The sequence below is a fragment of the Marmota monax genome, unplaced genomic scaffold (assembly GCF_021218885.2).
Source record: "Marmota monax isolate L192 unplaced genomic scaffold, Marmota_monax_Labrador192_F-V1.1 WCK01_AAM20220418_F8-fsc00001, whole genome shotgun sequence".
Lineage (NCBI taxonomy): Eukaryota > Metazoa > Chordata > Mammalia > Rodentia > Sciuridae > Marmota > Marmota monax.
In genome coordinates this window covers 30,533,817-30,561,549 of record NW_026693777.1, presented here as the reverse complement: position 1 = coordinate 30,561,549, position 27,733 = coordinate 30,533,817, and the positions used below count along the sequence as shown (strand labels likewise).

Genomic DNA, 27,733 nt, shown 5'->3' with positions numbered 1-27,733 from the left:
GACATCACTTGGTGCTAGGAAAACCAAGCAACACTAAATGTCAAGATCAATTTTTACATAGACTGTGACGTTATCAAAGGCAGCTTCAGACTTACGTTGCTTCAACCACTACCCCAACTCCTGCAGGCTGCAAGGCTTCCGTGATTGCCACTGCAATTTGTTTTGTAAGACGTTCTTGGACTGTGAAGGTGACAAAGAGCTCAGTTTAAGAGTCAAACACAGGTTGCAGAATCACATATGTCAAGATCATTGTATTGTCATGAGCAACTAATAAAAAAAAAGGAAATGACCATAAAAAAAAAAAAGAGTCAAACACAAACAGCTAGATTTTTTTTCTCTAAAATTATTCGACATCTTAAAAAGCAGACTTCTGTGACATTTAAGAGCCATGACAACAGCTTTTGCCTGTTTGCTTTGTCTACTGAGTGAGCCACAAGGAGGCCCTCCCCTCACCTGCACTGCAGGTGCTGAAGAGAACCCCAGAAGCTCTCCAGCATCTCTGCAGGGGAGCGATTAGAATGGCAAACTAGCTCCTAACATGTGCAGTAAGACCAACAGAATATTGGTTAATGAGCAACTCCAGAGGTAGAGTGCAGCAAATAAACAGCTTGCAACACTAATAACAAAGGAGCTAATTACTGAATTGTTGAAAACCAAGCGATTTAACCTAAATACTATGCTGTCTGAAACAACTTGTCTTTGAATACATACAAAAGTGTTCACTGAAGCACTGCATTTATTGGAAAACTGACAAAAATCCCCCAAATATGTATCAGAGCGGGGATTGGCTAAATCAAGCCATGAACACAACAGAATTCTAAGCAGCCACCAAAATGAATGAGGAATGTATGTGGAAATGAATATTTATGTGGAAAAACTGTTTAAGGTTCCTTAAGTGGGCGGGGGGGAGGGGAAGAAAACAAGGCCAATTATCCACTTTAGCTTAAATGTGATACAAATAAACTGATTTGAAAACAACAGCATATGCATGGAAATGTGAAGAGTTGTGCAAACACAATGCTGATTTCTGTCTTGAAACAAACTTTGACTTTTATCTTCCTATGAGGTTTTAATTTTTGTTATATTCATTACACTTTGAATACAATAAAGATACTTTTTTGCAAGAAAAAATGCTTTCTGTAAAAAAAAAAAAAGACATATAAAAAAGTTTACCTTGCAGTCTTCTACTATAGATTTCTACAATCCTAGAAAAGAAGAAAGTGTTTTAGTTAATCATACCTTGCTTGAAGTGAAACTGCTAAGTCCACCTCACAAGACTAAAAAGACTTTGTTGAAGCAATAGTTGGATGTGGGCAGGGGATAATGCTTATTCCCATAAAACAAGTTCTACAAGGAGATGCAGTCTCACGGAGACCATAATCATACTACACAAAGTGGGGCTTCCTTATGTCTCTAAAGGGGGGCGGGAGGGACTAATGTATCTCCAAGTACAATGTTTACTTAGAAAAAAAAACACAATTAAAGATGAGCTATAAAATTTTAAAACTCCCAAGTCACCAATTTTAGGCTGTCTCAAATGTTCCAATTAATCATATTGTTTTATCAGAGCTTAAAGATCAAGTTAAAAATAAAAGACTATTTGTTAATTGATATCAGGCCAATTAGCTGGTCACTGGGGTGCACGCCTATAATCCCAGTGACTCAGGAGGCAGGAGGATTGCAAGTTCAGGACCAACCTTAGCAACCCAGCAAGGCCCTAAGCAGCTTAGTGAGTTCCTGTCTCAAACTGGTGGGGAAAAAAAAAGGGGAGGGGGTGGCAGGCTGGGATGTGGCTCAGTGTGGCTCAATGGTTAAGTGGTTCAAGTCCCAGTATTAAAAAAAAAATCAGGTTAACTATTACACCAACTAAATCTGTTAATGTAATCAGATCAGAATGGATTGGATTTCTTTCCTTTATAAAATAGGTTTATGTAAGTACTTTGTATGATTAACCTCCCCAAATAAAAAGACACCTGATCTTACATCACAATCTGCCAGGTGATAAATTCTTCCCTGTCTAGTCATGAAATGCAAATATGGCAATGTGAATAACCCATTTGAGGGGGGCACAATTCACAATGAGAATGTTTTCTTTAAGCTTTGACCTTTTAGTCATGAATCTGGACACTAAATGTCAAGATCAATTTTTACATAGCCATGAATTTGGGGACCATCCTTCTTCATGTCCCCAGTAGGTATACAATATTGGAGGAATATACCTATATTGTTTGGAACACAAATCTGAGAAGGGATGGTTTTCAAGCTCCTATCTAGGAGCAATGCCATATTTCTTACTGGGTCAAGTTTCTACATTTATAACTTCTGATGGGTTTTTTCAGGTGACTAATTTGTTACATAATTAGAAGTCACTAATTTCAAAAGTTAACAATGTCTTTCTCATTTTTTTTCTCCTAAGTAGAATTTCAGGTGCAATATTAGAAAAGTGTTAACATTGGGCATCTGTGTTTTGTGGGTTTTTTTTTTTTTTTGAATGCCTATGTGATTACGTTGTGAACTTATGCTCAGAGAGCTTATAATTTCTTATTTCTACTTTAAGTAAGGAGTAGGTGTTGATTTATAATGTCTTTTCAGCATTTCACATACCTTTTCTTCTATGAAGATAATTTTATATATATCATTTAAGTTGTTGACAGACCTTTATTTATTTATTTACTATTTATATGTGGTGCTAAGAATTGAACCCAGTGCCTCACACATACCAGGCAAGTGCACTACTGCTGAGCCACAGTCCCAGCCCCTATGAAGATAATTTGTTAAGAGCTATTTGTTGGGAATAAAATTCTTGTTTGACATTGACAGTTATCTGTCTTTTAATATTGTGGTTGGCAAACCAAGTGTCAGTCTCACCACTGTTACTACATAGCTAATCAATATTTTTCTTCATGGCTACTCTGACATTTGAGTACTCTAAAGTTTACCATGTTTTGCCTCAGCACAGATTTAAATTTTTCTCATTTGAAATTTACTAGCCTTCTTGAATCTAAAGACTGATTTTTTGCAAGTGATCTGGAAACTTTTCCAGGAATTATCTTTTCTAATATTTCATCTATTCTATTACATCTCAGAACTCCAACTGTCTTCTACATTTGTTAAATTCAATCTCATATTTTCTGCTCATCTCTCTGAATTGTATTCTGTGCAATTTTTTCATACCTTTCTTTCAGTTTACTATATTTTCATCTATGCCTACTCTGCTATTCAATAAGCATATTGAGCTTCGGTGTCATTTATCATATTTTTTCTTTATTTCTAGCAGTTATATTTGGTTGTTTTTCTGATCTGCCTGGCTAACTCTGAAAATTTCTTATTGCTTTGTCAAAATTTTGATACTGTTACTTTTTAAAATACTTGCTTCATATTCTCTGATAATTCCAACATCTGCCCTCTTTGCACATCTGTGGCTTTTCTTTTACTTTTGAACTCATGTTCCTAAGAATTTCACTTGTGGGAATTCTTACCATCCTGGATAAAAATGCATCAGAGAATGTGCACTTTTTCATGCCAGTGACTAGAAAGCTAACTCCCTGGGGCCATTTTAAATTTAAAAAAAAAAAAAAAAAAAACCCAAGACAGTAATTTAAGTACTAAGGGAACCCAAGCCTGGTTGCATGTTGGTCAAGTAGTATATCATGAAGCCACCCCAGCCCCTGAGACAGGTCTCACTGAGTTACCCATGTTGAACTCCAATTTACAATCTTCCTACTCAGACTACAGACTAGCTGGAATTACAGGTATGAACCACCACATCCAGCTATGTACCAGGGACTGAACCCAGGGGCATTGAACCACTGGACCACATCACCAGCCATTTTTGTAATTTGTATTTTGAGACAAGTCTCATCAAGTTGCTTAGGGCCTCACTGAGTTGCTGAGGCTGGGTTTGAATTTGTGATCCTCCTGCCTGAGCCTCTTGAGCCACTGGGATTACAGGTGTGCACTGCGAGGACTGGCTAATTTGACTTTTTCTAATGGTTAGTTGTAAATTGAGGTTTTCTAACTCTCAGTGCATTCCTTTCTCTCCCATCTTTAAAAAAAAAAAAACACTATTCATATTTTTTTAAATGTTAAGGCATATTTTTAGTTACATATCCTCTCATCCCTAGATATTAATATATATTCTCTCAATCAGACTTCCCAGCGATTTCTGATTTGGCCTTGTGATTTATATTCTTTTGGGGTTTTCTAATTTATTCTGCAGAGTTTGAATTTTATCTTAAAAGCTATAAGGAGTCACAAAAGCAACAGCATGATTAAATCCACAGTCTAGAAAAATCATTTCAGCAGCACTTGAGAACAAATGCAAGGACCCTCAGAGGTTAGAGGCAGAAGAGCCAGGAGCTTGATATACAATCCAGGAGGAAGAAAAGCCCAATAGAGAGTGGTGGCACTAAGGACACAGGCTGGCAGAAGTGGGGTGCTGCAAGAGGCAATGAGCACCCAACAACAGTGGACGGCCCCTCCCTGTTCCTTGATCAAAATACTTCTAAGATCAAGCAATGATTTAAAAACAAAAATAAGGCCATACAAATACAAATAAGAAGAAGAATTATTTATGACTATAGAAAAGTTTTAAATTTATTTATGAAAATAATAATACTATAAAGCAAAATCAAAACACGAAAGAAAAGGTTGAGAAAAATTACTTGGAGCACCTGACCTAAATGTGTAAACATTCAAAGAGCTTATGCAAATCAGTAATAAAAAAAGCAACCAAATGAAAAATGAGGAACTTTCTGAATTTCACTCTATGAGACATTCAAAATGAGCAGAGGATGCAGCTCAATGGTAGAGAGCTTGCTTAGCATGCACAAAGTTGTGGGAGGGAAGGGGGGAAAGACAGAGAGAAAGGAGGGATTGGAGGAAGGGAAAGGGAAGAGGATGTTCAAATAAAAATGATGTCATTTTTTACTTATCAATGTGCAAAGATTTAAAAGTGAGATGAAACTCAGCATTAAGAGTGTGGAGAAACACACCCTTTACCTATTATCAGAGTACAAGTTGGCATGATGTTTATGGAGAGAAATTTGGCAATAGCAAAAATTCAACTACCCTGAACCCAGAAAATCCATCACAGTAATTTCTCTTACATGCAGATTCAAAGTATGCAAAGAAAATATATAAAAATATGTTCAAAGCATTTTTTTCCCTTTTTGACAGTTTCAAACAGCATACTATACTTGTCAATGTCAAAGACTAGCTTAATGAATTAGTCAACCAAAGAAATATTAGGTAGCCCTTAAAAATAATCTGGACATTTTAGACTAAAAGATACAAGAAATTCAAAGTATTTTAAATTTTTAAAAAGGCAGTAATAGTACAGCATATAAGGTATAATTTCCTTTATTGTTGTTTTGCTAGTTTTAAACGGCTATGTTTGTGTTTACATAGAAATTTTCTTAAAGGACAGTGAAAGAAATCTCTTAACTTTAATTCTAAAGAATGACAACAGGAAACAAAAGCTTTCCCTTTATTCACCTATTTGTATTTAAGTGAAAAGTGTGTGTGTGTGTGTGATTTTTGTTTGTTTGAAAGAGTCTTGCTGTGTTGTCCAAGCTGGTCTTAAACTCTTGGGCTCAAGTGATTCTCCCAAGTAGCTAGGATTATAGGCATGTGCCACCATGCCTAGTAGTCGTATGCTATTTTCATAATACAGAGGAAATAAAAAGAAATGTTCCCTCTGTAATCTAATGCTCATCCTATCTTTTTATCAATTCCCCATCACGCTTGGCTAAATCTCTTGTTTCCATAAGTGATCCCAGTCCCTACCCACTGGAATATGCCTTGTAACTACCCTCTGGCTTGCCTTCGCTCTGACATGAAGCTACCTAGAATAACTTTTATCCCATTAGAATTCTGCTCATCTCTCCATCTCTGGGTCTCTTCCACCCTACAGGCCACTATCACCATGGATGCTATGAACCTGGAGCTCCAAAGCAAAGCAAATACTTGGGTGTGTGGGGGTGGGAGGTGTGAGTGGGTGTGTGCACATGCACACACACTGGGGACTGAACCCCAGGCCTGTGAGTAAAAGCAGGCATCGCTGTGGCACCCACTGCGACCTCACTGTGCATCCTCCTTGCGGGTACTACTGAGTCCTCCTTCTCTCTAGATGCCACAATGGCTGGTACAGGGCCCAGGCACAGCAGGTGTAATAAGCAGGTTAGCCTTGGCTACCTCAGGGTACTAAAATTCTAAATTCAAGATTTAATTATATTCATTATATTCACTCAATTATTCTAAGGCAAAAAAAAAACACATACTCAATGGCTTTTTGGCAACAAAAGGAATTTCTATTCAAACCAAATTTACTCTAAAGTTCCACTAGAGTTGAACCAGATCAACTCACTTCTGGCATTTTCTTGTTACTTAAGGTTTCACTCTCTGATATTTGACTTTACTGGCACTGAAAGGTCATTCATTTAAAGGCAAGCATATAACACACTTCACATACGAGATTAAAATGAGCAGTGAAGTTCTGCTGAGACATGAGGCTTTATTACTCTTCAGTCACTAAATATTTTTACTTCTAACAAGAAATAAGCAATTGGATAAAATTTTAGTCTCCTTTTCTGTTTAACAGACCCTTTATTCAAAGTTTTTACAAAATATCTGAAAGTAATATACACTTGGGTCTTTGGTGTTTCATTTTATTCTTAGGCTTTAATCCTCTTACTGTAAGGACAAATCCCCATGCTAATAATCAAGTCCTTTGTATTGTTTCATGAAAGCTTAGTTGAGATTGTTTCCTTTCACTAGAAAAGGAAATAACCAAGACTGTTGTTGCCTCCTACCCCTAAGTCACCATTCATTCCGTGATATTACTGATCACTCTAGAATTCCTTTCCCATAAAGTATTACTCATGGCCAATCTGGGATGGTCTTCTAGAGAAAGCTGTTCACATTAAGACCAAGGCCTATGGGGCTGAAGGTGTGGCTCAGTGGTACAGCATTTGCCTAGAAGGCATGAAGCTCTGGGTTTAATCCCTCTCACTACAACAAACAAACAACAAAAAAAAAAACCCACAAGGTCTAAGCTTAATATGGTCTGCCAAACTTTTTTATATGAAAGTCATCCACTACACTCTTCACATATGGACAGTCTGTTATGGTCTCAGCAGTGCCAGAAATTTTATGGGAAAGGTATGGCTTGGGAGTCTTACTGGAAGGAAGGACACCAGACCACTGGGCCTGTAGCCACATTTGCACAGTAAGCATGCTGACCTTACTTAGACCATACATTATGAAACTGTAAAAATAGTATAGAAACTGTTATTCACAGTTGACATGAAATTGATTTTATTTATTATCATTTGGGAGTAAATTACCGGGGAGTCACTAATAAAAATTACAGTTAGATTAAACACCCTCTATCAGTACCTCCTCAGCCACCCCTTGGCTCTACAACCAGGGACAGATCACTGCAAGATGCCAGGATGTTTCTGGATTTGTGATAGGCACCTTCCTGTAGTGAAGCTCAGCCAGGATGTACCATCATTCTTCCAAGATACCAAGCAGCCCTGGCTAGTGTAAAGGCTGCCAAGCGGGCACAAGGTCATAAACTAGGAAAGTTAAATTTCTCTTCAAACAACTTTCTCCTAAATTTCTAATGGAAATTAATGAGAAAATGGAGGTGAAAACAAGGAACAGTTGTGAAGGGCAGCCATCAGCCTGCTGGGGTGGGTTACACAGATTCTAACACAGTTGAAGATGGGGGGCACCCCTACAGGAGAGTGGCACATCCCAGTGTCTTCACAGAGAAGCAGCAGGAACCCACCAAAGCCACAGAAAGGTCAGTTAGTCATAGAGATTCACTTGCTCCAATTGTGACAGGGTGGCTATAATCTGAATCAGAATTTTTGGACTGTACTTTAAAGGTAATGACTGTCTGTTCATTACCTGTCCCTCCGTTTTGTTCTTAACTCTCTCAGCAAACACACACACACACACACACACACACACACACCTTTCCCAGTATTTCCCAGATCACCCAGGATTCACTGGCTCCAATCAACAAAATGAAATATCAATAAAGAATATTCAGGGGCATAAACAATATCGGTGGCTGGGGCAGGCCATGGGGTAGAGGAAGACATGGGCATTGGTTCTGAACAGGGCCTGCTGCTCTGGTTGCCTTTCCAAGTATAAACTTCAAGTAGCAATGTGACTTGCAAGTGAGATCCAGTCTAGTGGGGAGAGAATGCTTGGTGAGACTGATTCTCAGCAGACAGAGGCAGGTTTTATCTATCTGTTTTCTTGTTTTCCACACACTCACCGGGCAAGTTTGCTGAGGCCAAGGACTTGCTTGTTAGGAAGATAACCGATATGGACCTTGAGGGGAGAGACAAATCGTGAGCTAAGTGAACACATAGCACCGCTTTCTGACAAAATACAGACATACAAAATATAGTATAATGGCCTGCAAAGTCATCACAATGACAGTGCAACTTTAAAACATTAGAAGATTTAAGACTTTTTAAAAAGTATAGCTGTGATATTCCCTGGTAATTTTTTATTCAACTCTGAATTTTTTTTTCCCAGGAAAAGGTAAATGACCCTGTAGCAACAACACAATGTAACCAAGAAAGACTCCTCTATATAAAAATGTTGCCATTCCCCAGGGCACTGCAGCCTTAAGAATCCCACCACAGAGCCAGGTAATCTCAGCAATTTGAGAGGCTGAGGCAGGAAGAACAAGTTTGAGGCCAGCTTAAGAAACTTAGTGAGACCTTGTCTCAAAATTAAAAAATAAAAAGGGCTAGGAATATGGCTGGGGTTGTGGCTCATACTAGCCAAATATAAATCAATTAGACAAATATAAACATTACAGACACATCTGCATCATGATGCCAACATAAAACAGTTTTCATTTGTTCACCTAATATTTATTATACACTTCTACAACTGATCTAGTAGTAGTAGTTAGTGGGTTTTGTTTGGTATGGAGGAAGAGAAAGTCAAAGAGCACCTGAACGCTGGGTGCTACAAAGCAAAAGAACTGTCCCATAGGGGCTGGGTGTGGTGGTGTATACCTAAACTCCCCGCAGCTCGGGAGGCTGAGGCAGGAGAGTTGCAAGTTCAAAGCCAGCCTCAGGGGCTGGGGCTGGGGCTGAGTGGTAGAGCACTTGCTGAATTTGTGTGAGGCACTGGGTCTAACCCTCAGCACCATATAAAAATAAATAAAATAAAAGTCCATCAGCAACTTAAAAAATAAATAAATAAAATCAGACTCAACAACTTAGTCCTTAAGCAACTTAGCAAGGCTCTGTCTCAAAATAAAAAATATAAAACCAGCTGGGGATGTGGCTCAGTGGTTAAGCATCTCTGGGTTCAGTCCCTAGTACCCACCCCTCAAAAACTAAAAATTGTCCCATCCAACCAATGTCTCGGTACTGCTTGAATTTGTATGCTTATCTGCAGTGCTAGAGTACACTTCTAGTTTGTGTGATTTTTGGTCTTCCTTCAGATTCTAAATCATTTAAATGTCCACTTTGGAAAATCATCACTAAATCATATAGCTAAAAAAGTTAGCAAGCACACAAATAGAAGGGAACAGCCACAGTGGTGAGAAGCTAAGTACAGGATTGAGCTCCTTGACCCTGGCCCCACAAGGCCATTAACTCTCTAAATCCTCCTGAACATGAGTTTAATTATCTCACCTACAATAAAAGACAGAAATGAATTCAAAGGTTCCCTCATTGTTAACTGTAGATCATAAGTTACTATGTGCCTCCTGACATGATAGAATATGAAGTTCTCAGCATTCCTGGGAATTACTTCTGTTTGAAATGTTCAGTCTTAATATTATTAAACTTTAGATCTGGTTTATAGGAAATCCAGAAGTTGAGTGGAACACAGAAGGTGAGTCACTACAGAAGACCCAATCTGGTCTCTTCAATGGGAGAATTGGGGAGGGCGTATTTTGGAATAAAAGACTTAATAAGATATAACCAAATGCAATGTAAATATAAATGTGACTCTTAACTGTATTCTTATTTAAATAAGCCAAAAACAAAGCCTGTGAGTCAACTGGAGAAATTTATTTGGGTTAGCTATTAGATGCTACTTAGGAGTTACTGTTGATTTTGTTTGTGGTCGTGCTACTATAGATAAGAGATACATATTAACTGCTAGTGTGGGTTAACTGCTAGTGTGGGTAAGTATTTTAGAAATGACAGTTAATAATTAGTGATGAAAAGTCATGTTGTCTATAACAGACTTTGTATTCTTCAATATTTATGAATTTATTGCTATCTTCTTACATGTGGTAATCAAATTGGGTTTTCTTTAAAAAAAAAAAATCCTTGTCTTTTATAGAGACACACTGGAAGAAATCATGGGAGGAATAATGAATATCTGGGATTTGTTCCAATATAGTGCAGTGGGGACCTTTATTTAATATGATTGTCCTGTGTTGATATCTGTTGAAACTGGTTGATGAGAACATGGAACTTATTCTACTAGTCTTTCTCATTATGTATGTTTGAAATTTTCCATGATAATTTTTTTTTTAATTTAATTTTTTTAGAAGAGCAAGAGACTGATACCATTACATACAATCCTGAAAGTACCAAGTGTTGGCAAGAATATGAAACAATGAGAACTCCCATAGATTTCTGAGAGTGTAAATTGGCATAACCACTTTGGAGAGCTATAGGTCAGCACTGGGTAAGCTGGACATGGGTATACCCTGTGAAACTGATTCCACCTCTAGATACATTCCTAGCAGAAATGCATGAATATATGCAACAAGAGAAATCTGATAGCAATATTGTTTGAGCAAGAAAAGAAAAAAAGAGGAGACATGCAAATAACTACCCAGAGAAGAACAGAATAGATAAATTGCGGTGTGTTCATACAATGCAATAATATATAATAATGGAAATAAACTACAATCACAGGTAAAGACATCAATGAATCTTACAATGTAGAACAAAGGAAACCAGACTCAAAAGAGGACATATTACAGATTCTTTTCACTTATATATTACTGAAAAATAAGCAAAATTAATCTATAGTATTGGAAATTGATATGCTAGTTACGTGTGGAGATCAGGGATGGGGTAAGGCTTAAGAAGGAACAGGAGGTAAGCTTTCAGGATGCTAATCCTGAAATCATGTTCTAGCTCTTAATCTGTGAGATGGTAAAAAAAAAATACCTTTGTGATTAATGCATTTTTCTAAGTTTTACTTCTATTTATAAAAGTGAAAAAAATAAAATACTTAAATAAGAAAAAAGAAGCAAATGTTAAATCTTATTAAATTTCAGTAATGGCTATTTAGGTATTCATAACACTATTTCCTATGAGCCTTCTGTTTGAAAAGCATTAATGAAAAGCCAAAATTAAATAATTATTGGGTAGGATGAACAGGACAACTCTAAAGCCACATGTTCTCAAAGTATTTATTATATGTACAAATGTATTTTTTTGTGGTACTGGGGATTAAATCCAGAAATGCCCTACCACTGAGCTACATCTCCAGTTCTTATTTCTTTCTTTTTAAAAATATTTTTAAATTATTGATAGACCTTTATTTATTTATATTTGGTGCTGAGAATTGAACCCAATGCCTCACACATACTAGGTAAGTGTGCAACCGCTGAGCCACAGCCACAGCCACTCCAGTTCTTATTTCTTTCTTTTTTTTTTTAAAGATAGAGTGAGAGAGGGAGGGAGAGAGAGAGAGAGAATTTAATATTTTTTTATTTTTTATTTCTCGGCGGGCACCACATCTTTGTTTGTATGTGGTGCTGAGGATCGAAACCGGGCCGAACGCATGCCAGGCGGACAAGGTTTCACTAAGTCATCCAGGATTGTCTCAAATTATAGTTCTCTTTTTTTGTTCGTTTGTTCTTTTTAGATATACCTGACAGTAGAGTGTATATTTTGACATATTATATATACATGGAATAGAACTTATTCTAATTAGGATCCTATTCTTATGGTTATACATAATGTGCAATTGCAGTGGTCACATATTCATGTATAAGAATAGTAAAGTTATATCTGATTCATTCTACTGTCTTTCCTATTCCCATCCCTATTCCCTTGCTATGATTTAGATGTGGTATCCCTCAAAAGCTCACATGTGAGATAATGTAAGAAGGTTTGGAGAGGAAATGATTGGGTTATAGCCTTAATCTAATCCGTGGATCACTTACTGGTGGGATTAACTAGGTAATAACTGGAGGCAGTGGTGCATTGGGGATAGGGACATGGGGTATATATTTTGTATCTGGAGAGTGGAATCAGTCTCCCTCCCTCCCCCCCTCCCCCCCTCCCCCTCTCCCTCCCTCTTTATCATCATGTGAGCTGCTTCTGCCACACTCTTCATGATGTTCTGCCACACCTCTAGACCCAAGGAATGGAGCCTGCTATCTGCAGACTGAGACCCATGAAACCGAAAGCCCTTAAATAAAAGTTTTCCTCCTCTACAATTGTTCTGGTTGGATCCTTTTATGTGGGAGGCCAACCTTACACATGACTGAGTTACACTCCCTGGCTGGGTGCTGAGATGTTCAGTCGCAGAAATGTGGCACCCTTCTTGGGTTCAAGGGTCGGTGTCTCGTGCATGGGTGTGTATTGCTACAGCCCCATGGGTGAAGCTATGCTCACCTGTTCCTTCGTAACCTAACCCCTTGCCCTGTTTAGGATAGAATCTTCCATGGAAGTGCCTTGTGTGTGTCCCCTTCTCTTACTGTGCCCTTGGGTGTGGCCTACCCAGATGTCAGTCAACCTGCTGACAGTGGACTTCATGAAGATACTCAGCCCCCTGAAACCTGACCCCTTGCCTCATTTGAATAGCTTCTCCTCAATAAAAGGGGTCAGCGTGTGCTCTCACTCTCTCTCTCTTTCTGCGGACCCTTAAGGTCAGAGGAGCCGTCACAGCGACCCCAAAGGAAAAGGTATTTGTGTCTCTTGTGTGGTTATTTCTTACAGCCCAGTTCAACTGGAGTGACCCCTGAGCCTTTTAGTCGCGAGAACAGAAACCCGGCACTTTTAGGCACAGCAGCGAAAAAGCTGACTAAAACATCCCTTCTTCATTCCCCTTTGTCTAATCCAATGACCTGCTATCCCCCCCTCCGGCCCCTCACTGTGTGTTAGCATCCATATATCAGAAAGAAAGTTTGGCCATTGGTTTTTTGGGATTGGCTTATTTCACTTAGCATGATAGTTTCCAGTTCCATCTGACAAATGCCATAATTCCATTCTTTTTTATGACTATTATTCCATTGTGTATATGTACCACATTGTCTTTAACCATTCATCTGTTGAAGGGCACCTAGGTTGGTTCCATAGTTTAGCTATTGTGAATTGAGCTGCTATAAACATTGATGTGGCTACATCACTGTAGTATGCTGATTTTAAGTTCTTTGGGTATATACTGAGGAGTGGGATAACTGGGTCAAATGGCAGTTCCATTCCAAGTTTTCTAAGGAATCGCCATACTGCTTTCCCAGAGTGGTTGTACCAATTTGCAGTCCCACCAGCAATGTATGAGTGGGCCTTTTCCTCCACATCCTCTCAAATGTTTATTGTTACTTGTATTCTTGATAATGGCCATTGTGACTGAAGTGAGATGGACTCTCAGTGTAGTTTCAGTTTGAATTTCTGTAATTGCTAGAGATGTTAACCATTTTTTCATATATTTGTTGACCATTCATATTTCTTCTTCTTTGAAATGCAGGTTCAGTTCCTTGCCCACTTATTGACTGGGTTATTTGTTTTGTTTTTGTTTGATGTTAAGTTTTTTGAGTCGAACTTGCAATTCTTCTGCCTTAGCCTCACATCAAATTTATTTTTAACTGCAACAAACTAGGTGATATATCATCTAGCTGACATTTAGATTTATTTTTTTTTTTATAGAAAGGGTTGGAATAAATTAAAGCCACTAATACCATAACTTCTGTCCCTGGAAATTTTGTAATCACTACTGCTCATATCATGCCATATATCAGGCATATCTTGGATCAAAGAATATTCAGTCAACATAAATGGCAAAGGTTTTCAGAGCCTGCAGCATCTACCAAGAAAAAAAAATGCTGCTGCTTTAACCTCATTCTCTTCACCTATTAACATGGTATTTAATATAAAATTTGGCCGGAGGGCCAGCTGCTACTTTGTTTTTAATTTCAGGTTATTATATCAATCAGCTTGATAAAGAGTAAACATTTATGTGTAACTATAAATATCTAGGATATGAAGAATTAGCAACTGACAATTTTAAATATAATATCATAATTTTAAAACTTTCATTAGGCTTTTTAAAATGTCAGGAAATAAGGAAAACCTTACCTTTCCCACAAATGGAACTAGATGATGTTCACACATGGAAAACATATCTATGTCCTTCACAATCACCATCTCATCATGATCTTCATCAAATATAGCATCGTTCAGGACATCTGAAATCAGAAACTTGCCTTAGTAATGCTTACAATTCCACAGAAAAGCACAAAATAGAAAAGCCACCATGATCAATACAAAAAGACAGTAAATATAAATTAAGCCCCAAGTATTCAATTCTGTGAATATTTCAATGAAACTGACATGGGTACATTAAAAATAGGTTAGAAATGTAACCCAGAACATGTTATGTTAATTAATATTATTATTATAATTATTATGTTATCATAATATTATATAAATATAGTATATATGTTATAATCTATATTTAAGCTTTTATAGGTGATCCTCACCTGCAATGTGGATCAAAATGGGCTAAAAAGTATGTTATCCTCACTAAAACATTAAGGACATGCAAATTAAAACCAGTTAATTGTATCAAATTACCAAAGTCTTTCTCTGTAAATGATATTTAAAAATCGTTAATACAATGTTACATAAGAACTGCAGAATTGCAAATTTATCTGTAGTATGAGAAAAAAAGGAGGGAGGGAGAAATGAGGAAAGGAGGGAGAGAGAAATTATGCCAAATAAAATCAAAGTGGCTATTTTCTTGTGTAGAAATGGGTCACTTTCACTCTTTTTTTTTTACCTTTTTTATACTTAATATTTCCTCTATAATGGATAGGTAGAAAATCATGAGGTAAAGACGAATCTTTAGCCTTCTGACTTCTAAGGCCAGAACCATACGCTTGTAAACCTGACTGCTATTACCAATTCCTGAAATAATTTTCTATATTTCTAAAGTCTTCCAGTTACTGTAGATGAGTATAAGACTAATTCTAATGGTCACCTTTCTTAGGAAATAGATCTTACGGTTTGTGCGCCTGTGCCTCTCTGGGGAGGCTTTAGGGATGAGTGATAAACTGTGAACCTGGCACAGGTGGCCAAGCATACTGCAGACATTTAAAAACCGTTTTTATTTTTAAATACTGCACCAAGTGAGCCTCACTATCTCATCTGCAAAACAGAAGGTTACCTAGGGGATGCTCAAGGGACCTTTGAGCTCTCCACCATTCTGTGACAGTAAGAACATCCTGTCCTGGATGCTGAAGAGGGACAAAGGGATACAAGCCACCATCCTCACCACTGCAGTACCACCCTGGTTTTGATAATGGTATAGGTACCTGATTGATGGTGTAGGCGAATGCCTGTAATATGGAAAATTCCTTGGCTCTATCATCAACTGAGAAAAGAAGCTAAAAGAAGGACCGTTATCGTCTCACTTTTATAAAGTAAACATATACTTTATGAAAACGGCACTGACATCTAGGCACTGATGCCTAGTTGTACGGTTTCAAGGCTTTGGGGGATACCCACGCTACATAGTACAATTAGACAGAAGGGAGGAGGTGAATACAGCCTACAGCCACCTACAGCCACCACTTTCCCTCAGGCAGGCTGCCAAGTGAGTCACAGGGAAGATGGGCAAACGTCCACCCACACTCCTGACCTTCAATGGTTCAGCTGCTCCTAGAATAGGGGCTCACAGATACTGAGTCATCATGTAAACCAGTTACCATCCCCTGAGTCAGGCTATTCAGAATTGCACTAGAGTGTGTGGCAGGGAAAGTCATTAGCGTGGTCCATGAAAGTGAATGTGTGGGCTTTAAACACCCACAGACACTCCTGTTCGAAGTGGCTAATACACTCCAGGGAGGAAAAAGCTCAAAGTCCTTCGTTAAATAAATATTCCTTCTCCAAAAGCAGTTTTTCTATACTGAATATTCTGTCCTAATCTTTAGTCATATTTCTGAAAGGAGTCCAAAAATAGCCCCTTAGTGTTCCGAGAAGCATCTTGGATTTCTCCAAGAGTTTAACATAATGTTATTGCCATGTATAACTTCCTAAAATCTTTAGTCACAAAAGAAATATCCCTGAAAGTAAAAACAAATAAAAAATTATTTCTTGAAGAGAATCATCATCTAATGTCAGACACATTCATTTTCTCTGGCAAAGAAATTCCCCATTGTAAGCTCTGATGACAACCATATGGTGTATATTAAAGCCAGCCTTCCAGCTAGGCTAAGTGAAGATCTTCACTTGCTAGCTGTTGGACCTTGGGCAAGGCATTTGATGCCTTACTCTTCTTGGCAGTAAAACAGGCATGAATAAGAGCAGATCTTTCAGAGGTATCGTCAGGATTAAATGTGTTCACAGCTAAGTAAGAGATGTGGTAGTTACTACTCTTTTAATGAAGACTGGCAGCTAGACATGGTGGTGCACACCATGTAATCCCAGCTGCTCGAGAGCTGAGGTAGGAGAATCAAAAGTTCAAAGCAGCTTCAGCAATAGTGAGGAGGCCCTGAGCAATTTAGCAAGACCCTGTCTCTAAATAAAATACAAAATGGGCCGGGGATGTGGCTCAATAATTAAGTGGCCCTGAGTTCAATCCCCGATAATAAAAGACAGACAGAACTGCTAAGCTATGTGTGGGACACATGGATGTACACTGATAAATATCAGAAGTTAAAAAGCAGTAAGTTGCTTATAACAGAATACAGGAAATGAACAGTAGTAACTTTACAGTGGAAAAGTCTGGACAATGCTACCTGAACTAAGTGATCAAGGTTAACTTTGCCAGCAATAAGACATAATAAGTTGGATGCAGTGGCACACACCTGTAATCCCAGCAGCTAGGGAGGCCGAGACAGGAGAATCTCGAGTTCAAAGCCAGCCTCAGCAATAGTGAGGTGCTAAGCAACTCAGTGAGACCCTGTCTCTAAATAAAATACAAAATAGGGCTGGGGATGTGGCTCAGTGGTCAAGTGCCCCTGAGTTCAATCCCTGGTACCCTCCCCCCACCAAAAAAAAAGACATAATGGTATTGTATAACTCCAGATTTGATATAATGAGAAGGGCACATGGCCTCTGTGGTAGTCTTCCTCAAAATTTAAAACTGTAGTACAATCAATCATCAGAGCTACCCAGGAGGCTGAGGCAAGAGGATCATAGGTCCCAGGCCAATCTGGGCAACTTAGTAAGACCCTGTCTCAAAAAATAAAAAGAGCTGTGGATACAACTCAGTGGTAGAGCATCCCCTGGATTCAATCCCCAGTTTATAGGGAAAAAAAAAAAAAAGCAGAGGTCACGAAAGAAAAGGAAAAACTGAGAAACTATCAATTGAAGAAGAGTAGAGAAATAACTATATGCAATGGAAATAAATTCAAGTAAAATCTGTAGTTTAGTGAATAGTATTGTACTCATATTAATTTCTCAAGTGTCAATAATTGTACTCATGCCAGATGTTTCTTGGGGAAGCTGGGGGATGAGCATATGAAAACTCTATGCTATCTTCATAATTACTAAGTAATAAAAAAGGAAAAGGACAATGTCCATCAACTGAAATGTATAAAAAATGGAGTACTACTCAGAGCAGTACAGAATGAACCAATGAACATATAATAACATGTTTGAACCTCCAAAGTATCAACTAAGTGAAATAAGCCATATATGTTTATAGATACATGTGTACACACATGCACACAGAAAAGATGACCGTCATGCACGTAGTATAATCAACAAGGATAGATCACATATACAATGGAGGTCCCATGAAATTCTACCTCCTAGTAATGTAGTCATCTTAGTTTGTGTAAGTACAATCTGTGATGTTTGCACAATGTCAAAATCACCTAGCACAACACATGAAACTAAGAAAGGCCACAGTGCAGTGATAAAAAGCAAACAGGTGGCTCACCATGGGCCAGAGAAATGAGAGAGAGGATCTGGCTGCAATAAGGTAGGAAGAAAGTTGTTTTTTGGGTGACAGAACTGTCAAAATTCACTTTGTACATGCAGAGCTGGTGAATATTTCTGAATGTTAATAAAGCCAATTTTAGAATAATTTTTCAATTATAATACAGTACCTAACATATTGGGTGAAGTAAAGTGGAAAAAAGAGAATAAACATATACACAAGTGTTTATCTGCAAAAAGAAACAATGGGCCAGGCACAGTGGTGCACACCTGTAATCCCAGACACTAGGGAGGCTGAAGCAGGAGGAACCCAAGTTTGAGGACAGCCTCAGCAACTTATAGAGATCCTGTCTCAAAAAATAAAGTTTTGGGGATGTAGATAGAGTACCCCTGGGTTCAAACCCCAGCACCCCTCCACACACATACACACACACGCACACACACACACACAAAAAAATACCACAAGGATAAATGAAAAAGCTACTAAAAATTAAGAACTACGAGAAAGGAGAGAAGAGATGTGGGTGGAAATGAGACATCTCCGAATATAATTTGCTGTTTGTCTTTGAACTCCTTTAAATGTTTACATACTCAAGTACATTACACCAATAACATAGCTCATATGGCTTAATTCTTTGTGTGGTAATGAAATACTAATATGTTGCCTATATCCCATTTCATTAAAATGAATGTAGACTATAAACTTGACCTAGCCAAATCATTTTTCTTCAATAATGAAGTTTCCCAGCTATATTTACTTGTGTTTTGCTCCAACATATCTGAAAGCTACCATCTGTGGATAATAAGAACAAAACACTATCACAGATTGTTTTAATTTCCTGCCTGATATCAGCAGCAAGAAGGTAACCCTGGAAACGAGGATTTACGGCATTCTATTTCCTACTGTTGGTCATAACCACAAAGGAGACCAAAGCAGCCTCCAAAATTTACAGGTTTGTCTATAAGGCCACCACACAACCTCGGTCTAAAGGTACACCTTTCTCATGCCAGTAACAATGAAGCAATGGCAGCAAATAGCACTGCTGAGCAACTATCCCTCGGGGAGTTAATCTGCTTGGGGGGCCCCTTCCTGAAAGAAGGTCTAAGCACCTCTGAAGCATGGTTTCTTAGACTCTTCCAGTGGGTGTGTTAAAACAAACTGCTGGCCTCACACCCAGAGTCTCTGTTTCAGCAGGGCTGGTGGGCCTGGGAATCTGCATTTCTAAAAGGTTCCCAGAAGATCCTAGTATTGCTGATCTGGGAACCACATTCTGAGAGCCCCCATTTAAAGCATTTTAAGTTTTATGAAACTGCACTGAATCTTCACATCTCCAAAATGCTCCTACTCAAATACATAGACATATATATCTAAGGATAAACACAGACCTGTTTCTGCCAAGAAGGAAAGTGAGGAAGGGAAGAGGGAATTTCTGGAAAAGACTCCCCTAAAAGGAAATTTCTATCCAATAGAGTTTGGGTGTGTTTTTTTTTTTTTAAAGTTTTTCTTTTTACTGAATGATATAAGAATTAACATTGTCTAGGATATTTGGTGATCAGCACCAAAAATCAGAAATCTCTGAAGAAGCCAGAATTTGACTCTTGATTCGTCTGGCTGGGAGAGCAGCATTCAAAGACAATGGGAAAAGGCTTACTATACTGAATGCATCCATCCTAAAGGGCAGGAAAGAGAACAGTGACTGCTTACTGGTTTTAGAATTAAAGAGAATGAGTCAGAAAGGGGGAAGAGGGGGTAGTACCTAGGCCATAAGGCCTCTTTGTTCTTGGCTAGAATTAAATCAGCTGAAGGAGCTAACAAAGATATCTCTATACTGATTCAGTGGAGCAAGGTGTGAATCACGGTCCCAGATGCTCCTAGTACAAGATAATATCAGAGCTGCCCCTACCAGGATACAGCACTCATTTCACTGTGCCTCTCGGTACCATGGTCATTGTGCTTAGGTCTCCCAACCCCATTGGGTTATAACCTGTCAGAGGTACTTATTGTATATTAAGGCTTTGGAGTAGTTCCCACAAAGTTGTAACATCATGCACAAAACCGGAATTAAACATAGATCTCCTATGTCTATGCAATTAACATATGCATTTTTATTCAGTGATTCAACTCCTTAAAATAGATTGTAAAATAAAGGAACTCCAAAGACACTCATGTGACCAAGTGAACCTAAGAATTTTCACTGCAGCCTTATTGGTAATAGCAAAAATTGAGAAAATTGTCACTCAGAAGAATGATTACACAGCTTGGGTAGAGCTGCAATAAAATACAACCCAGGAGTGGAAATGAGTGAATTTGAACTGCATTTATAAATTCCTGAAATATTGTTTAATGGAAAAGGCATGACGCAGGGCTGGGGATGTAACTCAAGCGGTAGCGCGCTCGCCTGGCATGCGTGCGGCCCGGGTTCGATCCCCAGCACCACATACGAACAAGGATGCTGTGTCCGCCAAAAACTAAAAATAAATATTAAAATTCTCTCTCTCTCTCTCTTTTTTAAAAAAAAAAGAAAAGAAAAGGCATGACGCAGAAGGATATATACAGCATAATTCATATTTGAATGGATATATTGCATATAAAATGAAAGCATAATAGACATAATAAGTAAGAGACTAAATTTAAGACAGTGGTTACCTCTGTGGCCAGAAATTAAAGGATCCAGAAATAAAAAGTAATATCTTTCTTTTTTAGAAGCAATTACAGTAAAATATTAAGATTTGTTCAGACTTTGGATGCACTGTTTGGGGGTTTAGCTCAGTGGTAGAGTGCTTGCCTAGGATGCACAAGGCCCTGGGTTCAATCCCCAGCACTGGAAGGAAGGAGAGAGAAAGAAATTGAAGGTATTTTGGCTAAACTAGTTTTTCGTAGTTTGTCTTACCTATTTGGGACATTTTATAAATATAGGGTTTTTTTTTAAATTATGGTGTTTACATATATACTGATCCTTCTCCCTGCCCCCTTTAAAAATAAAAAATAAGGGTTGGGGTTGTAGCTCAGTAGTAGAGCACTTGCCAGCATGTGTGAGGCACTGGGTTCAATTCTTAGCACCACATTAAAAGAATAAAATAAAATAAAGATACTATTTCTATTCACAGCTAAAAATATTAAAAGAAAAAAAAATAAGCTGATGATACCTTGGAGCTGAGGGTGACAGATGGGGGGACAGAGGGTAAATACCTGCCTGCTTCTTACAGTGTTGCAAACTGCTTCAAACCCTCCTCCAAATCCTTTTCACTCTTCTTTTTCCAACGTGGACCCTGAAGAATGGCTTCCACAAAAGAAGAGTAGTAAGAAGGACCATACCAGCAACATTCATAAATATGTCCATGGAGAGAGCATCAAAAAGCGTGTCCCTTGGGGCTAAGAATATAGGTCTGTGAGAGAACACTTGGCTACCATGTGAAATTCCTAGCACTGTCAAAAATTAAAGTTAAAAAATATGTTCCTTAAACCAAGGACAGTGGTACACACCTATAATCCCAGAAACTCAGGACATTGAATTGATGATATAAGAACATGAAAGCACAATCTCTCCATCCACACTCAATTATTTAAGTGGTCTTAAAGGAACCTGACATGTACATTGAGGCAGGAGGATCCAAGTTTGAGGCCAGGTTCTGCAACCTAGCAAGACCCTGACTCAAAATAAAAACTAAAGAGCTGGGGATGTAGCTCAGTGGTACGTGCCCCTGGATTCAATCCCTAGGAACACACGCACACACAGCATGCCCTTCAGACACTCAAGAGATCCAGAAATTTGCCATGAAGGAATGGGGACCTCAGATATGCACAATGACACCAGGTTCAGGAGTAGTCTGGGCCTAAGGAATAAGGAAAGTCCTGTACCATATCTGTATAGTTGTCCAGAAAATGCAACAAGAATGAAGATCCGCCATACAAGCTCTATACTTCAGTCACCTACGTTCCTTTCACCACTTTCAAAAAAATCTACAGTCAATTTGGATGAGAACCTCTGATTTTCAAATAAAGTTGTAAAATGGCAAAAAATTAAAAATAAAAAAATTGAAGAACAACTCCCTAAACCATGCTCTGCAATTTAAAGACCTCAACTCTTTGGCATCAAAACATTTTGCTTTCTGCCTCCTGTTTGAAAAATTTGTTCTGTAAGAAAAGCAATGTCAAAACAAATTTGAAGAGGGAAAAAAAAAAATCACCATCTCTGCTTTCATTTCCATCATGACAGTGCACTTCTTGTTAGAACTTCCAATACTCACAGCTTCTTGCACTTAAAAGACAGAGCTAACATTTGTAAAACTGGGCCAAAATAACCATGAACCCAAACATTCCACACACGGACATAATGGAGGAAACTAAGAGGACTGTAGACAACTGGTTACACCATCTGCCAGAGAAGGCAGGGCTGCCGCACAGCTTTGATTCAATCTTTGAAGCTATTTCATAAACTGCAAATTTGTTAGCAGAAAAGATCCAGTACATTGCAGAGACAGTAAAAGTTTGGTTATTTTGGAAATTTTCATTCCTACTGTCCTTAACGGAAATAAACTCATGTTTCTTTTAAGCTATTAAAAGAAAGCCAAGGCAATTGACACAGATGCTATTTGGTGCCCTAAAAAGAGTACAACATACATGTTTTCACTCAACAAATACAGTACTGGTGAACTATTCCCATTCTCTCTGCCACCCATCATGAGCACATCACTGGAGAGAGATCTAGTTTCTACATATGAAGTTACATATCTTGCTCAGTAACACTGTTCCTGATTACAGCAATAATGTTCATTGTACTTTTATTTCAAGATAAAGAAATACTAAAATAAGAACATGAAAGCATAATCTCTCCACCCACATTCAATTATTTAAGTGGTCTTAAAGGAACCTGACTTGTACAGTGGTTCCAGTTACAGAATGGTGAAGTAGAAGGAACAAAAAGAATCCACAGACCCATGTTCTAGTGCAAGATTTGTGCAGATTGGGTTAGCTGGGTTTTCAACAGCTTCACAGGTAAAAGAATGGCTCCGGGGTTCCTGGTTTAATAACTCTGGGGGTGTGGAAATAAATGTCAAACTATTAATGTTACCCTCCTGCTCTACTGGTCAGCCTGGAGATGGGCATCGCAGTAGCCAGAGGCTTTCTGTACTAAGGTAGGAAAAAAAGCACTTATTTTAAACTATTTTGATTTATTCTTGAATAAAATTGAAGGTTGCCAATCCCGTATATTATGAACTCTTAAAATTATCTAAAATAAGAACTCTCACTCTACTCTCAGTTAACTACTGTAAATATTTCTGGTAGATCAAGATTAGAGCATTACATGCTAAGAAAACAAAGTGTATTCAAGGAGATTTTTTTTTTTTAACAAAAGCACATACTTGCCAAATTTAGTTTTTTAATTGGATAATTTTGTAGACTTTCACAATCCAGCTGTTAAGCCGAAAACAGAATTTACAAAACAGATGGTGATAACAAGGTCTGGTTCACAGCAGTTCTAAAGAAAGAACACACCAATCCGATAAACTATCCATTTACTTTAAAAAGCCTCTAGCAGGCTCGTCTCTTACCACACTGCGTTCACTGCTGCCAGGGGATTTCTTAAAGTGGGCATTACGGAACCAAGGAGAATTCTATCCAAGAAGGGACCAGCAGAGTGTGCAAGCCACCATCATTAGTGACAAATGATTACGGAATAAGGACCATCCTTCGCAACAGCAGTTCCCAATATGGCCAATCACACAGATCTTTGGAAAATACAGCTTCCCAAGACACAGTAAGAAAATCTGATTCACTGAGTGTGGATAAGAACCCAGGATTATGTCTTTTAAAAACCCAAGAAATTCTGATGATCAGTTCAGGGTAGAAGCGCAGGACTTTGAGGACTGAAAAACCACCCCACTGCCGGGCCTCATTTGCTGTTTCAGCAAGGCTGAACCGGGAGCAATTTCTCACCATGAACCCTCACTGCAGCCACCAAGTCAAAGAGTGATGATTCCTGTGGACACTGTGAGCTCTGCACACAGCTGAGGAAAAGTCGAACAAGCTCTAGGGAAGCTGAAAAGGGTTGGGGAGAGCAGGGACAAAGGGGGGAGATATAGAAAGCTGGAGCCAACTTTACCTGAAGCAGAAAGGACCACACACTCCCAGGAAAGAGGAAGGAAGGAGAACCTCACATCAAAACACTGTGGCCCCATTCTAGAAAAATCAGCCACTTGAGACATCAGTCAGATTTTACAGCCCACTCAATTGAAATCATACCATGATCAAGTCTGTATAGTTCCTGAGCTAGATACAAATATATCAAACCGGGCTGGGGATGTGGCTCAAGGGGTAGTGCGCTCGCCTGGCATGCGTGCGGAAGGGGTTCGATCCTCAGCACCACATACAAACAAAGATGTTGTGTCCGCCGAAAACTAAAAAAATAAATATTAAAAAATTCAAAAAAAAAAAAAAACAAATATATCAAACCATGATCTCAAGAGACTTGAGATCTGAGGAAATAAGAGGATAAGAGGCCTGGGTATAATAGTATTTGGAGAATGGCTAAAAGTTAACCTACAAAAGTAATACTTTACAGAAAGAAAAACTTGTGGGATGAGGGCAAAATTGAGTTGTATTGAAGATTTAAGATTTCAGGAGGCTGCAGGGTATGGGAGTGCACTCCTGTAATCCCAGCTACTTGGGAGGCTAAGGCAGAAGGATCACTTGAGCCCAGGAGTTTGAAGCCAACCTAAGCAACATAGCAAGATCCTGTGAATGAATAAATGAGGAGAGGAAAGGAAAGAAGAAAATTAAACATTAAATACTTACTAAAGAAGAACCAACTTGTTGGCCAACTAGTCAACCAACAAGAGTTGACTTTTGCCTTCTTTTTCTGACTCTGGACCAGAGCCCTGATCTCAAGCCACCTAATTCTACTCTGACCTACTAAAGTATGAACTGAATAGGGAGAACCCAAAGGCAGGACCCCTAAACGGGGTTTTTCTGCAATCGAAACTAGTTTTTCTGCAGTTTCAGCCATGAGGCTACAAAGCCTATGGCCAATGCTAGCAAAGAAAATGAAGAGAGCAAATCTAACTTTTAAAAAGAAAGGTAACCAGGCATGGTGGTGCACACCTGTAATCCCAGTGACTCAGGAGGCTGAGGCAAGAGGATCCTGTTTGGGGCCAGCTTCCGCAACTTAGCAAGACCCTGTCTCAAAATAAAAAAAAATAAAAAGGGCTGGGGATGTGGCTCACAGGTACCCTTGGGGTCAATGTACAGTACCATAAAATAAGTTACTAGGTTAAAGACAAAGAACGGGTCAAAGCTACCTGTCAGCTCGGGAGAGCAGATCAGAAAGGGCAACCTAATACCCAGAGACTGCTGGAGCCCAGAGTTAGTGTGCATTAGTCACAAAATTCTATTTTATCAACTACTTATTTGGTTTCTATAAAGAAAAAAAATCAGTAATTTAATGCTACTTTGACCTTTACTTTTTAAAATCAAACTGGAACAGTTTCAGGGAAAAGGAGAATCCCATTAAATCTTCAAACTAATAAAAAGCCTTTTTTTTTTAAAGGAAGTTCTCTAGAGAAATTTATCCTGTAAAAACAATCATATGAAGTATACAAAATTCCTACTATAAACATTTTACCTGAATTTAATCAAGTCTTGAGACCTAAATTACATTTTCCAAGAATATGGGCAATAGAGAAACAAATTAAATTTAAAAAAAACAATGATCAAATCACAAAGGTGGATTATCTTTCAGGACAACAAGCATCTCTGTAAGGCAGTGTTATGGGGTAGGGGCAAATGTATGGACCTCTAGTGGCTCCCAGTTTAAAAAAAAAAATCATTAAAAGATGTTTGGGACCACTGAAGAAATGTGAATATAGAGTAGGAATTCGATGATATGAGGGAATTAACAATTAATTTTAATAAGGATGGAGTAAGTGGTTAAGAAGAAAAACTGTTTTCAAGGTGATATATTCTTTTTTTTTTTCTTTTTTTTTTTTTTGGTGGTAGTGGGGAAGTGATTCCCAGGGATTGAACCCAAGTATCTATCAATGAGATACTTCCTCAGTCCTATTTTGAGACAGGTTCTTGCTAAATTTTCCAGGGTGGCCTCAAACTTGGAATACTCCTGCTTCAACCTCCCAAACTGCTGGTAGTACAGATATGTGCCACCATCCCTGACCTGCCATTTTACCTCTTAATACAGGTCTTTGATTTATTATCAGTAAAAGAATAGAGTATGACAATATGGCAGGAAGCTAATTTTGAATATAGGTATATAGATGTCCACTATATAATTTTGTCTACTTTTGTGTTTGGAAATCTTATAATAAAGGAATAAATTTTTAGAAAGCATGATCCTAAAATATTAGTTTTCTTGTTCTCCCAACTGAGAAACTGCTTTTCTAGTTGATATGAAGTCCTTGTTAAAAATAATAATAATAATAAAATCTTTTTTAAAAGTATTTTTTTAGTTGGAGATGGACATAAAACCTTTAGTTTTATGTGGTGCTGAGGATTGAACCCAGTGCCTACATGTGCTAGGCAAGCACTCTACTACTGAGCTACAACCCCAGACTAACAAACTAAAATTTTACATGATAGTAAAACTAGCAATTGGTTTTTCCCTGGTAGAGGCAACCCCAACACTTCTGTCAAGGGTGGAGAGTCCTTAAAGACTTCATCTAATCAAAGGGGCTATGGGTTACAAGTACACAGACCATGAAGAACACACAGATGAGGGAACTTTTCAAAACCTCTGGGAGCTGGGATTGTGGCTCAGGGGTACAGTGCTTGCCTAGCATGTATGAGACACTGGGTTCAATCCTCAGAACCACACAACAAATAAAATAAAGGTATCATGTCCATCTACAACTAAAAAAAAAAAAAACACTGCATCACAAGAAAAAAAGAGATCTGTTATCAGAAACCATTAAGTATGCATGTTTCAAGGGAAAACCATACTGTTTTAGTTAGATTTTGTGTTGTTATGACCAAACCACTGAACATCCACTTATAGGAGGAAAAGTTTATTTGGGGCTTACAGTTTCAAAGGTCTCAGTCCATAGATGGCCAACTCCACTGCTCTGGGTCCAAGGTGAGGCAGCATATCATGAGGGAAGGGCATAGCAGAGGAAAGCTGCTTAGCTCATGGTGGTGTCAAGAAGCAGAGAGAGGGAGAAGGGGCCACAGAAAAGATGCACCCTTCCGGGACATGTTCCCAATGACCCACCACTTCTAGCAATGCCCTATTTACCTACAGTTACCACCCAGTCAGTCTATTCAAATTAGGATGGACTGATTAAGTTACAGCTCTTACAATCCAATCATTTCACCTCTGAATATCCTTGCATTAGCAGGAGTTTTGGGGGATATCTAATATCCAAACTATAACACACACCCCTAGCATTGAAAGTATTCTGAGGTGCTTACTGGGTCCCCCATCAGCTATGAGGAATCAACAGAGTGAGCAATGAGATGATACTGAGAGGCCCACAGTGCTGCAAGGAGCTTCAGCATGACAATCCAACTAATTACCAGTCTCACGGCCTCTCCCTGCACAGCAGACCAGAATAACTTGTCTAGGGTCATAAACCAGTTTGCAGAGGGCTAGGCATGATGG

General features: G+C 38.5%; 1 protein-coding gene across 1 annotated transcript in view; it reads right to left on the bottom strand.

The window, feature by feature from the left end:
* Gch1 (GTP cyclohydrolase 1) overlaps positions 1 to 27,733 on the bottom strand; it is a 41,039-nt gene that overhangs the window by 1,806 nt on the left and 11,500 nt on the right. The window contains exons 2-5 of the mRNA XM_046461676.2: positions 14,316 to 14,425; positions 8,294 to 8,349; positions 1,174 to 1,205; positions 96 to 180 (exon numbers count right to left, since the gene is read on the bottom strand). Coding sequence (XP_046317632.1) covers positions 96 to 180; positions 1,174 to 1,205; positions 8,294 to 8,349; positions 14,316 to 14,425 — 283 coding nt within the window. The remainder of the gene's footprint in view (positions 1 to 95; positions 181 to 1,173; positions 1,206 to 8,293; positions 8,350 to 14,315; positions 14,426 to 27,733) is intronic.